The sequence below is a fragment of the Prunus mume genome, linkage group LG5 (assembly GCF_029339155.1).
Source record: "Prunus mume cultivar Tortuosa linkage group LG5, ASM2933915v1, whole genome shotgun sequence".
NCBI lineage: Eukaryota > Viridiplantae > Streptophyta > Magnoliopsida > Rosales > Rosaceae > Prunus > Prunus mume.
The window spans coordinates 29,443,976-29,459,488 of NC_142702.1; the positions used below are offsets into that span (position 1 = coordinate 29,443,976).

Below are 15,513 nucleotides of genomic sequence, written 5' to 3' on the forward strand. Positions count from 1 at the left end.
AACGTGGCGCTTTTCATGCATCCACTTTAGCAATTATACGGTGAACCCGCGTTCACAATACTTTTTTAGACCGCTAATGGTAGATGCCGCGTGTTCCTCATCTCTGGCGTTTAAAAGGGTAGGCCATTCGAGGTTGGGGTTGTTTTGGTAATCTTACTGTACATACGATTTTTCTTAATTTGATGTGTCTGCCTCAAATTCGGGTTAGAGTCGGGCTCTCTAAACTATCTTCTTATATAAATTTTGGGGAGAAATTGGAAAAATACAACTCCAATCATGCTCACTATTCACCTAAAATATGAATATTTTAATCTTTTAATTAATGATAGCTATTTTTTATATTATTTCTTAATATAGATAAACTAATTAAAAAAGAGTTATAGCATTTATGACTTTATGGCCTAAACTAAAGAGTATGATAGGAGTTAAAATTTTATAAAGAGCTCCTAAAATAGCTTTTATATATTTTTCACTAAATTTTAACTAAAAAATAAAGAGCATAGTTATAAATAGTCTTATATCTTAATTTACTTGAAAATCATGTGTTGATTATGGATGGATCACATGTCAGAATGTGAGATAAAGTGCATTCACAACCTAAAAATTAAGTGTTTTTGCTAAACGTGGCAATGGCATCAGATTGAGACGTATCAAATGTTCGAAGAAAAAAATTGCTTTCTCCAACCAAAAACAAGTCACAACCCACACATAATTTCCATCTAATCATTGATTTTATAGGAAAATAAAATCCTATTCATATATGCCAGGCTAGGGATTCCGAGCTTTTGTATTTAAAGTCCACATATTTCTCCGCATTTCGCTTCATCTGAGCCCTTATAATAATCTAACGACTTAAAATATAACAACATCAAACTTAACATATAAATTTTAGTTTTGTTAATATTTTTTTTTTCTTTCTAAACTTATACGAGCCCCCGTCATCTATCTCTCCCACACACACTCTCCCCTTCCTCTCCTCCTTCTCTTTGACTATAAAACTCAAGTATAAATTCAAGTATCATTACAGTTAAATTATAACTTGTGCATTTGTTTGTGTTTAAATAAAGAGCTTTTATCTCAAATGGTCTTTGAGGTTTGTGAAATTATCAACTTTGGTATTTTATGTTTTTTTTTTGTTTGGGCACTATTGGTCTTTTATGTTACACATTACACATTAATTTGGTCCTGCCGTTCAGGTTTTGTCAAAATTTCTGTTAAATTGATGATATGGCACGTATGTAGTGCCCATGTATCCAATGAGATAATGCCACGTGGGTCTAAATAAAAAATTACTTTGAAAAAATGGTTTTAACATTTGAAATCTACACAACTTAGAAAACTAAAATAAAGAAAAGAAAAAAGAAAAATTGCCACTCTCCCCCCTCCCCGTCTGATCTCTTTCTCCTCTCCAATTAAAATCACAAACTTTGGGGAAGAAAAAGGCGATAGTATTTTTATGATACAAGAACAAACAACAAGTATAAAAACTGAGTCGTCGAGTATTAAATGAGTTTCTCTACACATTCAGGCTCAATTGTCGGTGTAACTAGGTAAGCTTACCGGCTCAACCACAAGGAGGAGTAAGAACCTTGCCACTGATGGAATACTCCATTCGTCCCATTAAGATCGTGTTCGTAAAAACTACTGGTTAAAATCTTCAAATAAAACATCAACAAGAAAATCTGATGGTTCCTCGAACCAACTAATAGTAGGCCTAATTATCACACCCCTTGTTTTAAGATAAGTTATCATGATATGGTTTATTTTATCGAAAAAAATTGTTTACTTTCATTTATTTCCTAACTGTATCACATTACCTTAGTTAAAGCCTTGCATAGATGGTAAACTTGAAACAAATTTTAGACTCGTTTGGCATATTTTCGTACGCTAGCCAAACAAGAAAGAAATCTCTAAACGAAACTTGAGCCAACCTAACAAAAAAATCAATGAATGGATGGCGGCTTCTCATAAGTGGGAAAATGCTATTCCTATGAGGACTATTTTTGGCTCAAATGTTCCAAACAGGGAAACTGGCGCTCCTCAGCCAACCAACGGAACTTACCCTAACTATACGTCACCTCTTCAAAAATTTCATTTCATATTCCTAATCAATAATCTTTAATTTAATTCAATTTCCTCCTAATATGTCACATTCACTGTTGTTTTACGACAACGTAATTATGTTTTTTACTTTTTACCTCCGTGGTTTCTGAAAAATATATGAGGCTGGTACTTTTGAGATGAATCCCGGGTGGAGTCGTTGTGGTGTTGTTGACTGTTGACTTTAAAAAAAAAAAAGTATGACGCTCATTCACATCACAGTACCACTCACGGTCACGGGCGTCAAAAATAATACCGTCCGGTATTTCCAATTCCAATCAAATTGCCGCCAGCTCACAATCTTCCATACCTGTCCATTTACTATCTGAAATTGTTATTTTATCAGAAATTCATATAAAATTACAGAAAAATACTATCTATCTATCAATCTATTAATCAAAATTTGTATATATATTTTTTATTTACAACAAACGATCATGATGCTTTCCTATTAGTGTTATGAAATAGGAAGCACACACATCCTTTTTAGACTTCATTACATGTATACATATCTTATTTTTTATTTTTTTCGTTTTCGATGACGATTTTCTTCTTTTTTTCCTCGTACATTTTGTGAGTTATTGTTTGTGGCTCTCTCTCTTGGACAAATTGTCGATAATTCCAACTAAAAACAATGATTATTATAATTTATTTTTAATAACATCATCACGCCATACTTTTAAAATACCACAACTTTAGCAAGTGGGTTCTAAAATAATTTTACATCTGTGATAATTGCTCTAAAGAAAACAATTTTGGGTTCAAAAAGACAAAAGCTGACTGAGCACAGCAGATAATTCAGGTGGGATTTCTTTTCCAATTTCGAAAAAAGGGAAATTCTGATTTCTTTAAAAGGTATATTAAAAAAAAAAAAAAAACTGCTATATCCCCGGGAAGTGCGCGGGCACAAGTTGAAGTCCACTTTTTTCACACACCGGCCAGCGTACGCACCGGACCGAAAAGTAACCGCAGAGAGCGAAACGTATAAAATGGTATTCTTTTTTAAATTGTTTTCATCAGCACAGAGTGGGCCCCAGAACAGAAGACTTTGTTTGCCTAAATCAGAATCGTCAATCGTCGTTCGTTGGACTATCCTTCCTCTCTGTCTGAGTGTGTCTGTCTTAGAACCGAAACTTTTAGCATATAATTTAATCACGAGGCCAACGCTGAGTCAGACTCACAGACTCATAGACTCGGAGACCCACTCCTCTTTCCCTCTCTCATTGCCCTTGACATTTCCGCGAACCTTCTTCCTCTCTCTCTCTCTCTCACTGATTGAATTTCAAGCACAAAAAGCTATCTGGGTTTTTGATAGATAATCAAAGGGGGGACTTTCAGTTTTCAACCATGGACAACCTGTTCGTTTAATCACTCAGACTTCGTTGTTTGGTAGGTTATGTTCCTTCATCCTTTTTTCTTTTTGTTGGGTTTTCTCCTATTTTCAATATCTTAATTATTTTTTGGTTTTTTATACAAATAATTATTTTTGGTTTCAGTGACATAGTTTTTCCCCCAATATTGGTTCTTTTTTTGTCTGTTGGAATGTTTGTTCTTTTGAATTTAAGTTCGTGACCTTTGGTGGACGAAGATACGATTGAACTTCCAAGTCTTTCGAGAGTTTAGGATATAAATATCTTTGCTTTCTCCCCAATCCCAACTCATGTTTGTTGTAATGATTTTATTTTTGTTTTAAAATTTGAAATGTAAGAGGTCCTGTTGGTCCATTTGACAATATTGTTAAGCGGGAAATTATTCTGTAGTTTCCTCTCTGATGAAGATTATAAATTTGTTTTTTGTGTTCTTGCATATTTATGTAGTTTTGTATGTGTTATGTGTCTTAACAATGAATTTGTGAATGTTGTATGGATGAATGCCTGCTGTTTTGATGGGCTCTTCCTTAAATGAAAATATGTTGGTACAGATTAAGTTTTGGTGCGACGTCTGCCTTTTGAATTGTGGCAAATGGCACTTTGAGACTTGACTGTTCGACCCGAAAAGTTCCCCCTTTCGTTAGTAATTTTAGGACTCATTTTGTTTTTTCTTTTCCTTTTCCCCCGGTCTGTGAAATTATAATCCTTATTTCTTTGTCCCCCAAAATGGAGGCTTTGATTTATTTGACAAAAAATGAAAGCTTCTATTTTCAGTTCAGTTTATTTTGCTCATGATTTTTTTTTTCTTTTTCATGAACTACTCTGAATATTTCTTTAGGGGGACGGACTTTGGGAACTTCGTGGTGCATAAAGAAGTTCTTTGGGTTCTCCAAACGTTCAGAGGTTGAACTTCCATTTGGAGATTTTATCGAAAGCGGGTTATAGTCATGAATTTTCATCAAGAGAAGTTCGTCAGGTTAGTTCAACAATAGTCCTAACCTTATGTGATATCATGTTCACTGTTTTGCATCCATATAACTTTCTCGCTTCCAGAACCAAACAAGTTAGAATTTTAGATGCTTCTTTGCCTGCTATGCTTACTCTGAAAGTACTTACCACGTTTGACAAAGAAGAAAAAGAAAAAAAGTAGTATTTACCACAAGTATTACACCATTATGTTTTTTGGACTTATGTTTAACTTTTGCGTATGTTAGATACTTGGAAATCTTCTGACGGGTTAACTAAATTGGATGTGTTTATTTATATATTTTTGAAATTCAGGTTTCAGGATTGGACCTCAGAGAAAAAGGTTGAGCCACTATATTCTCCAGATGATGAAATACATCCAGGAAAATTCAGAAGGACAATCCACTCGGTGTCAATGAAATTCCAAAGAGGGTTGGAATCTGGTTCTGAGAGGATTAAGAAGTCATGGAAATCCTATTCATTTGACGGAGTTGTTGCTAAAAGCTTTGGTTCTAGAATTCTTGATCCACAAGGGCCTTTCCTTCAAAAGTGGAATAAGATATTTGTATTGGCATGTCTAATTGCCGTCTCCCTTGATCCCTTGTTCTTTTACATCCCTGTGATCGATGATAAGAATAAGTGCCTTGGCTTGGACAAAAAGATGAAGATAACAGCTAGCGTTTTGCGTTCATTTACAGATATATTTTATATTGTTCACATAATTTTCCAGTTTCGTACTGGATTTGTTGCTCCTTCTTCTCGAGTTTTTGGAAGAGGTGTTTTAGTTGAAGATGCTTGGTCTATTGCAAGGAGGTATCTATCGTCATACTTCCTAATTGACATTCTTGCAGTCCTCCCACTCCCACAGGTAAGGCTAAACTTCCTATGTCAGAAATCAATTAGTCACATACTTGAATTGATCAGGGCTTCATATCATGAGTTGCATTCATTTGGTGTTCGGTTACTCATCTAATATAACAGGTTGAGGAGGGTCTTTATGCCCCGTACGCTCTCTGCACAGGATTTTTATGTCCACATATGTGCTCTGCACAGGATGGATACTCATGTTTGCCTAATTGGGTGTACTTTTTGGTGTTGCATTTATTCCTAAATTGTATCTGGTATCTGATACTTTGAATTCTGTGTGTAGTGCGCTTAATTGTAGTGAATGTCTTGTTTCGATTTGAATGTTATGCATATTTTGATTTTACCTTGGACCACTAATAATTATCTATGAAATATTCCCAGGTGGTTATAATTTTCATTCCAAAATTGGGAGGCTCTGAATACTTGAATACAAAGAATTTGCTGAAGTTTATTGTTCTATTCCAGTACGTGCCAAGGGTTATACGAATATATCCACTCTATAGAGAAGTCACAAGGGCTTCCGGCATACTGACCGAAACTGCTTGGGCAGGAGCTGCATTTAATCTTTTCCTTTACATGCTTGCCAGTCATGTAAGTTTGATCATGATGTGCAAACTGCAATATAATTGCCCTTCTTTGAATATTCTGATTTTCAAGTAATATGTTGTGCTCTTAGGTACTTGGAGCCTTTTGGTACTTGGTTTCCATTGAACGTGAAACCACATGCTGGAAAGCAGCCTGTGGGAACAATACTACCATATGCTCCCGTGAGGATTTATACTGTGATACCGCGAAGGATTTTAATAAGACCACATTCCTTTTAAATTCTTCATGCCCAATACAAGAAGAAGATAAATCACAATTTGATTTTGGAATATTCCTTGATGCCCTTCAATCTGGTATTGTTGAGTCAAGCACACATTTTCCCCAGAAATTCTTTTACTGTTTTTGGTGGGGCCTACGAAATCTAAGGTGTGTTTATACAACTTGTTGTAGTGTGCACTCTTAGGGTTATCTGATGCTGAGCTCAAAACCTATAGAGTTAACTCTCAAAACCAGTATTGGTATTTGGTTATTTATCCTTGGTATTTTCATTCTGTAGTTCGCTTGGTCAAAACCTTGGAACCAGTACATATGTTTGGGAAATCTGCTTTGCAGTCTTCATTTCTATCGCTGGCTTGGTGCTATTTTCATTTCTTATCGGAAATATGCAGGTTGGTACTTAGTGTATTTGGATAATAGCTGTTCTGAATTGGTGTAATATTTTAAATAAATGTTGTGCATGTAGTTTTAGGAATTGACACTTCCTCATTTCTATTTATGTTTTGAGGTTCTGACGTAAAATTGACACTTCCTCAATTTCTTTGAAACAGACGTATTTGCAGTCTACAACCACGAGATTGGAGGAAATGAGAGTAAAAAGGAGAGATGCAGAACAGTGGATGTCCCACCGCTTGCTCCCTGAGAATTTGAGAGAGCGCATCAGGCGGTATGAACAGTATAAATGGCAAGAAACCAGAGGTGTTGATGAAGAGAATTTGATATGTAATCTTCCCAAGGATCTTAGAAGGGACATAAAGCGCCATCTCTGCTTGGCTCTGCTTATGAGAGTGAGTTTGCCCACCATTATTGTCTTCTTAATTAGTATGCCTTTGTATGTGAATGGAGTAATGGTGGTATTGTATTGTTGGTGATCGTGAACAATCTTGTTAGTGCGTTCACTTCAGGTCTTATTCATTTTTCAAATCCTTACATCAAACCACTAGATATTGATTCTTACTATGTCCTTGAATGCATTTAAGGTACCAATGTTTGAGAAAATGGATGAACAACTGCTGGATGCAATGTGTGATCGTCTCAAGCCAGTACTCTATACAGAGGAAAGCTACATTGTTCGGGAGGGAGACCCAGTTGATGAGATGCTCTTCATAATGCGAGGCAGGCTTTTGACTATGACCACAAATGGTGGAAGAACTGGTTTCTTTAACTCTGAATATCTCAAGGCCGGTGACTTCTGTGGTGAAGAACTTCTCACATGGGCTCTTGATCCCCACTCATCATCTAATCTTCCCATCTCGACCAGAACTGTCCAAGCCCTTAGTGAAGTTGAAGCCTTTGCTTTAAAAGCAGATGACTTGAAGTTTGTAGCCTCTCAATTCAGGAGGCTTCACAGCAAGCAGCTCCGCCACACATTCAGGTTGTACTCACAGCAGTGGAGGACTTGGGCAGCTTGTTTTATACAAGCAGCGTGGCGACGTCATTGTAAAAAGAAGCTAGAAACGTCTCTGCTGGAAGAGGAGAATAGGTTGCAAGATGCACTGGCCAAGGCTGGGGCTAGCTCCCCAAGTCTTGGTGCCACCATATATGCCTCACGTTTTGCTGCTAATATACTCCGTACTATACGGCGTAGTGGTACGCGGAAGGCAAGGGTGCCAGAGAGATTACCGGCCATGCTACTTCAGAAGCCAGCGGAGCCTGATTTTACTGCTGAAGAACAATAATAGGGGTATATAGAGGTTTTGATAGAGTGCAAGCTTTGGTTTGTTGCGTAAAATGTAACATGAAATCATTTAACTGGAAAAAAAAGGAAGAAAAATGTAATTGCATAATTGTAGAGTGTCACATTTTGTTGTGTTGGATCCGTACCAGTTGTGTAAATTATCCGATTCGTATATGGCAATGCCTGATTGTTTCCTGGTTTTAACGAGAACTTGAAAATTTTTGTTATTTTTGGATAAATCTGGCCGTTGATTTAAAAAAATGTTCGAATCGATGCCGTTAGATGATGGCCTCTGTGATGTGATGTCAGCGCCACTACTGGCATCTGCTTTGTGTTGGGCGAGTATATCTTAGCTGCGAGTCATGCGCGAGTGAGCTAAAGCCCTCCAATTTTTCCGCGCCAGCACACGTCCACCTTTTGTCTCCCCTGGGCCCGCATGCTTCATATATCTATATTATTATTTGCATCAAAACATCATCTCCGGGAGTTTCACTAACGTTACAGTTTTCAACCCAGAGTGAGAGTGTGAACCAGCAAACTGGTTGACTTTTACAGTCTCCTTCTTCTTGACTGGAGGATTGAAAAATTATAAATGTAAGGACTTGGAAGATACCCCGTGGACTTGTTCGATAGAGCTCCACTTTTTAGAGTGGCGCTTTGATTTTTATGAAATCTTTCGGCAATTTCAGCTTTTTGCTTCTTTCTAATGGAAGTTGAAATTCCACGGTAAGTGAAATTTTGTAATTTTTTTTTAAAATTGTATGTAATTCATGATATGAAGCATTGATCATATTGTCTATGAACTCCATAAGCTTGCTTGAGCTAGAACAGTTAGCAGTAGAGTTGTAAGCTCATTCTTGTTTGTTAAATTACATGTTCCATTCAGGGTACAGGGTTGCGATTTAGAAGAAAATGCTGAAGAAAAATTTCCCACATCTAATGCTAATGGCATATATTGTTCAGGGAAAAGTTTTCCAGCAGTGGACTTGGTTGCAGATAAGTTGCATAAACTTTTAGGACATGGTTTTGAATGGATTATGATTATCAGAGAAGCATTGAATCTTGTTATGGAGTTTTGGCTTTTGGGTTGGGTTTCAAGAATAAATTTGTTAATCCCCAGGAACTAGTCCTGCTGCAACGGTGGAATAAGATACTTCAAGTTCTGTTTGTTGTCTCACTTTCACTGGATCCTTTGTTCTGTTATCTCCTTATCGTCAATGATGAGAACAAGTGCCTTAGATTGGATACAAGATTGGGGAACATAGCTATTCTTTTGCGATCCGTCATTGATTTCTTTCATCTATTTCGCATCATCTTTCAGTTCCGTGCTAGTATTACTATTATCACTCCTTCTCAAGCATCTGGAACTGGAAGAAACGAATCAGTTACAGAGCCTCCAGCATTAGTAGGGATATATCTGTTGTTGTGGTTCCTACTGGACATACTAGTAATTCTTCCACTTCCACAGGTAAGGAAAGCCACCCTGCTTAAAATGTATTTGTATTGTCCGGTTATAAGCTTGAGTGTTTGTTCAACTTATAAGATTTTTAATTTTCATGTTGAACTACTTAAACTTTACATGACGGTATGAGCCTACGAGGAGGAGCTCGTTTTATAGAATTTTATTGCACAAGGGATTGGTTAAAGATTCACTATGTTGGATCTGTCCAGGTGGTAGTTATTTTCATCATTCCAAGATTAAATGATTCAAGGGTTTTCAACGCAACAAAGTCATTGAACTTTATAGTTATCCTTCAATATGTGCTAAGGGTTCTTCGAATCAGCTCATGGTTGAAGAAAGCTACAAGGACTTCTGGCATCCTTGCTGAAACTGCAGGGGCTAAAGCTGCATTTAATCTCTTTCTTTATATGCTTGCCAGTCATGTAAGTTTACCATTTCTAGTTGTCTATTTCTGATATCTAAGACTAAAGAGTGATGTGGAGGCTGCAGGCAAAACATAAGAAACTTATTAAGAAACTAAATATGATTTTCTTGGAATAAATTCTGAGAGTCTGAGGGTTCTTCTGGCCCTGCAGGTTGTTGGAGCCTTTTGGTACTTGTTCTCTATAGAAAGAAAAACAGCATGTTGGCGACAAGTCTGTAAAAATCATGCTGGTAGTGAATACTGTTCTTTATATTGTGGTGATGACACATTTGGAGCCACCACACTTCTGAATGACTCTTGCTCTGCAAAGACACCAAATTCCACACTATTTGATTTTGGAATATACTCAGATGCCCTGAAATCTGGCGTCATCAATTCAGCAGATTTTGTACAAAAGATATCTTACTGCTTTTGGTGGGGACTGCAAAATCTGAGGTTTGTCCACATCAAATCCATCCTGTCAAATTAAACCAAATCATATAAATAATTGTTGAACAGAATAGTTTTAAGTATTGTAGAATTTTCTTCTTGCGCATTTGTTTACTAACTTGTGATATATTTCTATTCATATTCTGCAGCTCCCTGGGTCAAAGCCTCAAAACAAGTACCTATGTGTGGGAAATCTACTTTTCAGTTGTGGTTTCAATTTCTGGCTTGGTATTATTTGCATTTCTTATTGGAAATATGCAGGTTGGTGTTATGAATACGTTTATTTCAGAGCTCTCAGTTCCTCTGCTGCTAAATCTTATATCCATTCATCTGAATGCATTGTTGTTGGATAATACTTGGAAACTAGACTTCTTTGACAAGAATGTTTAAGTCCTTTGAGACATCACATGATGAACTGTGTTCTGTTGTGGAACAGACATATTTGCAGTCAAAAACTGCAAGATTGGAGGAAATGAGATTGAAGGGGCAAGAGATAGAATTGTGGATGGCTTTCCATTCCCTTCCTCGGAAGCTTAAGAAGCGGATATGGCAATATGAGAAATACAAATGGCAAGAAACCAGAGGCGTCGATGTGGAGAATTTTCTGCACAATCTTCCCAGGGACCTCAGGAGGGATACAAAGAGGCATCTTTGCTCAGGTCCACTCAGCAAAGTGAGACTTGTTGAATTTGTCCCTATAATTCTTGTTGAAGTTTTTCAAGAAGTCTTGTACATGATGATGATGTGATGATATTTTGGTAGGCCTAGGCTTTTCTGAACTTATTTGATTTGATGTAGGTGCCAGTGCTTCAAAATATGAACAAACGACTGCTGGATGCAATCTGTGAGCTTCTGAAGCCAGTGCTTTACATAGAGCATAGCTTCATATTTCGAAAGGAAGATCCACTTGATGAGATGCTGTTTATCACGCGTGGGAAGGTCTTGGCTTACTCCAGCAGTACTTGCGGTGAAGGCGCTAATTATCTCGAAAAGGGTGATTTCTATGGAGAAGAACTTCTGGATTGGGTGCTCAAGACTTGTCCGGCTCCCACGTTATCCAACCTCCCCATCTCAACCAAAACAGTCCGAGCTGAGACGAAAGTGGAATTGTTTGCTCTCAAAGCCAATGATTTGAAACATGTGGTCTCTAAATTCTGGTGGCTTTTCAGCAAGGAGCTAAGGAACTCTAACAGCTTTGGTTTGCAGCAATGGCAACCAAGGGCAGCTTGTGTTTTGCAAACAGCATGGCGCCACCATAAAAGAGAAAAACTTCAAAAGTCTCCCAGGTTGGCTCAAGAGGGCAGTCATTCTGCCGCTGATCACCCTGCTGTCTCAGAAACACAGCATAAGTAGGTATGGCTAATAAACTGTTAAAGCATTGATGTATTTGCTATATGCTTGTTAATTTACTTCATGTAAGTTTCTTTACATCGAGATATTTTCTCCAACTGGTACCCTTCGATTGCTATAATATGGCTACCAACAAACTGCATTGCATATAGTCATTGCAAACAATCAGAAGCCAATATATAATAAACTGACAATAACAACTAAAAATCATGAGAATTTGATATAATAACCTACATAGCTAACTTAAGCAAAATGTTTGATCACATCAACTCCATTCCGTAGCTTTAAGGATTTAGTAAGTCCCTTATTTTGTCATTAAAAAAAATATATATTAAAAATGGGGAAAAAAAACTGAGTATTGGCGCTGAAATTCTATTATTTATTTCACGTAATTTATTCTCTTTTAGCTTTGATTTAATTAATTTCTTCTGGCTACTTAGCTTTGATTTTATTCATATGATGATTGTCGTTCAATCTCGACTGTATTATTTGATAAGCAAAATTCTAAGAAAATATTGTAATGGAAATACAAAATTCTGCAGAAAAAATAAAATAAAAAACCCAAATATCATACATACATAGCGATATATAAGAGATGAGGCTTGCATGTTTATGCTTGTTCAATAACAATCACATGAAGATATCACCTCCTGCTTTTTAAGCTTCAACCAAATTGCCATAGTGATAGTGTTGTGAGGAGATGAGACTTGCAGTATAACTATAAATCATCGAGTGCTTAGCACTGTATGGTAGCTTCCCAATAAATAAAACTGGAGACGCTTGGGAATAAAGTTTCTAGTGTTACTTGTTTGATGGAACCGCATATTAGATCCATAAAGCAGTAAACATAATCCTTGTTTTTCCTAAAAAATATGTCATGCTCCCATTCTCCACAGGGCCGAACAAAAGTTCTGAACATGGGGGTTGCTATTTTGTAATCTAAAATCCACTCTTTTTTACTATGATTTTTCAACACCCATATATTGATGCTCCGTGATGATGAAAATGAAAGATCCACAATTGCCAAACACCCCCTTATATTAAGCAAATGCATGTCATAAAAAGGGAAAAAACCATCCAATTTGGGATGAGGTGTCCAATTAAATTTCTGTTTCATGAAATCAAAAGAAATTATATGATTTCCATGCAAGCTTTCTTCTTTATTTTCGCGAATCAACCAATGCATGTCTCCATCATGTGCTTAGACCACAACAAGGAATTCAGTCTTTCTCACTCTATGACGAGCTTGTGCCCAATACATAAATGTGTGCCACCTCAAAATTGAGTTCATGATTTCTGGCAACATAAACAATCTTAAGGGTGTTGCTTATATTATAAAATCTCATATCATACCAAACATCGAATGCCATGTTACTCGTTGGGGGAGTGGCATGAGTGGAAACTTTAGAACTTCCATCCTAAGAGGGTTAACTATGAAGCATGGATCTTTGCATCCAAATCTACTTTTGAAGAAAAAAAAGTTGCTAAAAACACAATCTAGCTCGAGACGATTTCCATGACTTAGAATCTTTGAGACAGAAAACTATATTTGATTTCTCTTAAGACGCAGTCTCCACTGTATTTCAATGACCAAAAGACCATAGTGAATTTGTCATGTCGAGTACGAGAGCTAGTAATAAGCATAAGCTGAGGTGTGCTTGAACAACACTGGAGTTGTTGATGCAACGTGATGTGTGAAGTGTAGCAAAGAATGAGCAGTCAACTAGGTTGAAAAATGACTTCGAAATACACTGGATGCGACAAATTTATTGTGTGGGGAGTCTCGTGAGAATGTTGAGAATGATGTCGTTGGGTAGGTCCGCCAAGAGTAACTTTCTTGTTAGCTTCTTCAATCCTACTCACTCAATAACAAAATATTCAATTACAAATTTAATTTGAATAATAAATCTGTAAATTATAGTAGGAATTCGCAATTTAATTCGAAGAAATTCTAGTAATAACAAAAAATTCTAATCTCAGTATAATCCAAACCCAAATGATTCTCATACAATGAGCCAAGAACGATATACTCATATTCTTGCTCACAAATTCAAAAAAGAGATAAGAATACCAAATTTTTGAAACCAGTGTTTGGCACTGGAGAGTTTCTGATGCTAAACAAAGCTGATAGTGGATACACTTTCACACATGCACGCACTTTAAGAAGGTTGCAGGCAAAACATAAGAAACTAAATATGATGAGGAGTATTTACAGAGGGAATTTATAAACTTGGTTCCCTTTAATCCATATTAATTTGTGTTGTTTCCACAGTGTTAGTACTTAGTAGTGACCTTCGAGGGTTCTTCAGGCCCTGCAGGTTGTTGGAGCCTTTTGGTACTTGTTCTCTATAGAAAAAAAAGCAGCATGTTGGCGACAAGTCTGTAACAGCTTTGGTTTGCAGCAATGAACAACCATTGCAATGTCCATTATCAGTATTCGTCCAAGTAACTCTAACAGCTTCCAATGTTAGATGTAGCGGAGGAAGCAGAAAATACAGCAATGGTTGTTCAAGCATGGAGCTGAGTAACTGCTTTGGTTTGCAGCAATGGGAACGAAGGGCAACTTGTGTTTTGCAAACAGCATGGCGGGAGGACACTGCTGACCAAACATGTTAATCTACAACTTCAACATTGTTATCAAGGCATTTTGTTTCAGACTCCCTGCTCATTTAACCAGCAAATGTTCCAAAAATCGGCCTAGGCAACGCCTAGGCGGGCGCCCAGAGGTTTTTTATGGTGGCCCTTTTATTTCTCATGTTTTGATAATTTTAGATTCACATGTTAAGTTACAGCTTCAACATTGTTATCAAGCTATTTTGTTTCAGACTCCCTGCTCATTTAACTAGCCAGTGTTCCAAAAATCGACCTAGGAGCTAGGTAGTGGGCGTCCGCCTAGGTGACTTGGGTGGGTTTGGGCGGGTTTGACTAAAAAAAAAGAGACTTGATGAGATGATGATGCTATGAGCGAGAAAGAGAGAGAGAGAGAGATGATGATTGAAGAAGATAGGTCACCGCTTATGCCCGAGTAAGACAGAGGAGACAGCTCGTGTTAGACTTGTAGAGTTTCAAAAGGAAACTTGTATTTATATGTAAAAGGAGAGGTGGGCTTTCAATTGGGCCTGGGCTTCAGACACTAATAAAACCAAATGCCCTATTTAGATATATTATTTTGATTGGAATTGGCCTTAGAAAATACAACATTAAATGGATTTTGCATTATGAAATCACTAAAACAACCACTAATAAGTAACAAATAACAAATAAATATTATACTATTTGTTTAATATATATATGTATTATGGCATTTTATAATCTTTTTTAATTTTTATTTTGCATGATTTTCGTATAAATTTATAATATATAATACTAAATAATTATATATATAAAAAAGAAACTCCTAGGCCCTCACTTAAGCCCGATTACTCCTCTAGGGCCTAGACTCTACCCACCGCCTAGCGATATTTCGAACATTGAATTCAAAGCTAAGTAGCCAGAAGAAATTAAGTAAATCAAAGCTAAGTAGCCATGAAGGGACTGTGTTTTGTTGCAGACATCCTAAGCCACCAAATGAGGGGGCCTAATAGGACTTTCTCTAACCCAAGGAAATAGGCTTCGAATTGAACATACCTACCCATTATGTTAACGGACAGGGCCAGGACAATGAAACAGTCAATCCCATTACATGTTTTATTTTTCTACCGTTTCAGCCGTCTTCAGGGTAGTGCACGTGTCTCCCCCTGTGATGGGAGCCGATGTCAGGTTATGACGGCTACCTCTCATGTAATTAATTGATTAATTAATTAATTATCCGGCATAAACAAAATTACAAACCCCCAAATTATTAATGATTACCAACCATCAAATGAATGCTGAGTATGGATGAGGATATATACTATAGTAATGCGTATCGTAATTAATCATATTTTTATGTCAATTTATGTCCTCAACCTCGTTAATCCTTCAATAGCCACCTCATCTCATCAACTTTTCTCCATGTTGGTCATGTGTTGCTCCATGCCTTTGACATGCATATGGATGCATTATT

The 15,513-nt window shown here is 36.9% G+C and overlaps 2 protein-coding genes across 2 annotated transcripts; both read left to right on the forward strand.

Moving 5' to 3' along the window:
• The first annotated feature begins 3,179 nt into the window (after window positions 1-3,179).
• Window positions 3,180-8,007, forward strand: LOC103333658 (cyclic nucleotide-gated ion channel 1-like). Its single transcript, XM_008236543.3, has 8 exons — window positions 3,180-3,489; window positions 4,309-4,446; window positions 4,752-5,304; window positions 5,685-5,894; window positions 5,980-6,275; window positions 6,406-6,517; window positions 6,677-6,913; window positions 7,106-8,007. The coding sequence occupies exons 2-8, from the start codon at window positions 4,418-4,420 to the stop codon at window positions 7,802-7,804; spliced, it is 2,136 nt and encodes a 711-aa protein (XP_008234765.1). The 5' UTR covers window positions 3,180-3,489; window positions 4,309-4,417; the 3' UTR covers window positions 7,805-8,007.
• A 360-nt stretch (window positions 8,008-8,367) lies between these two features.
• On the forward strand, window positions 8,368-11,605 carry LOC103333657 (cyclic nucleotide-gated ion channel 1-like). The gene is given in 8 exon segments (XM_008236542.2): window positions 8,368-8,529; window positions 8,690-8,838; window positions 8,841-9,271; window positions 9,475-9,687; window positions 9,841-10,124; window positions 10,268-10,379; window positions 10,555-10,791; window positions 10,917-11,605. Coding segments are annotated over 8 exon segments (2,001 nt in total). The 5' UTR covers window positions 8,368-8,509; the 3' UTR covers window positions 11,472-11,605.
• The last annotated feature ends 3,908 nt before the right edge of the window (window positions 11,606-15,513 follow it).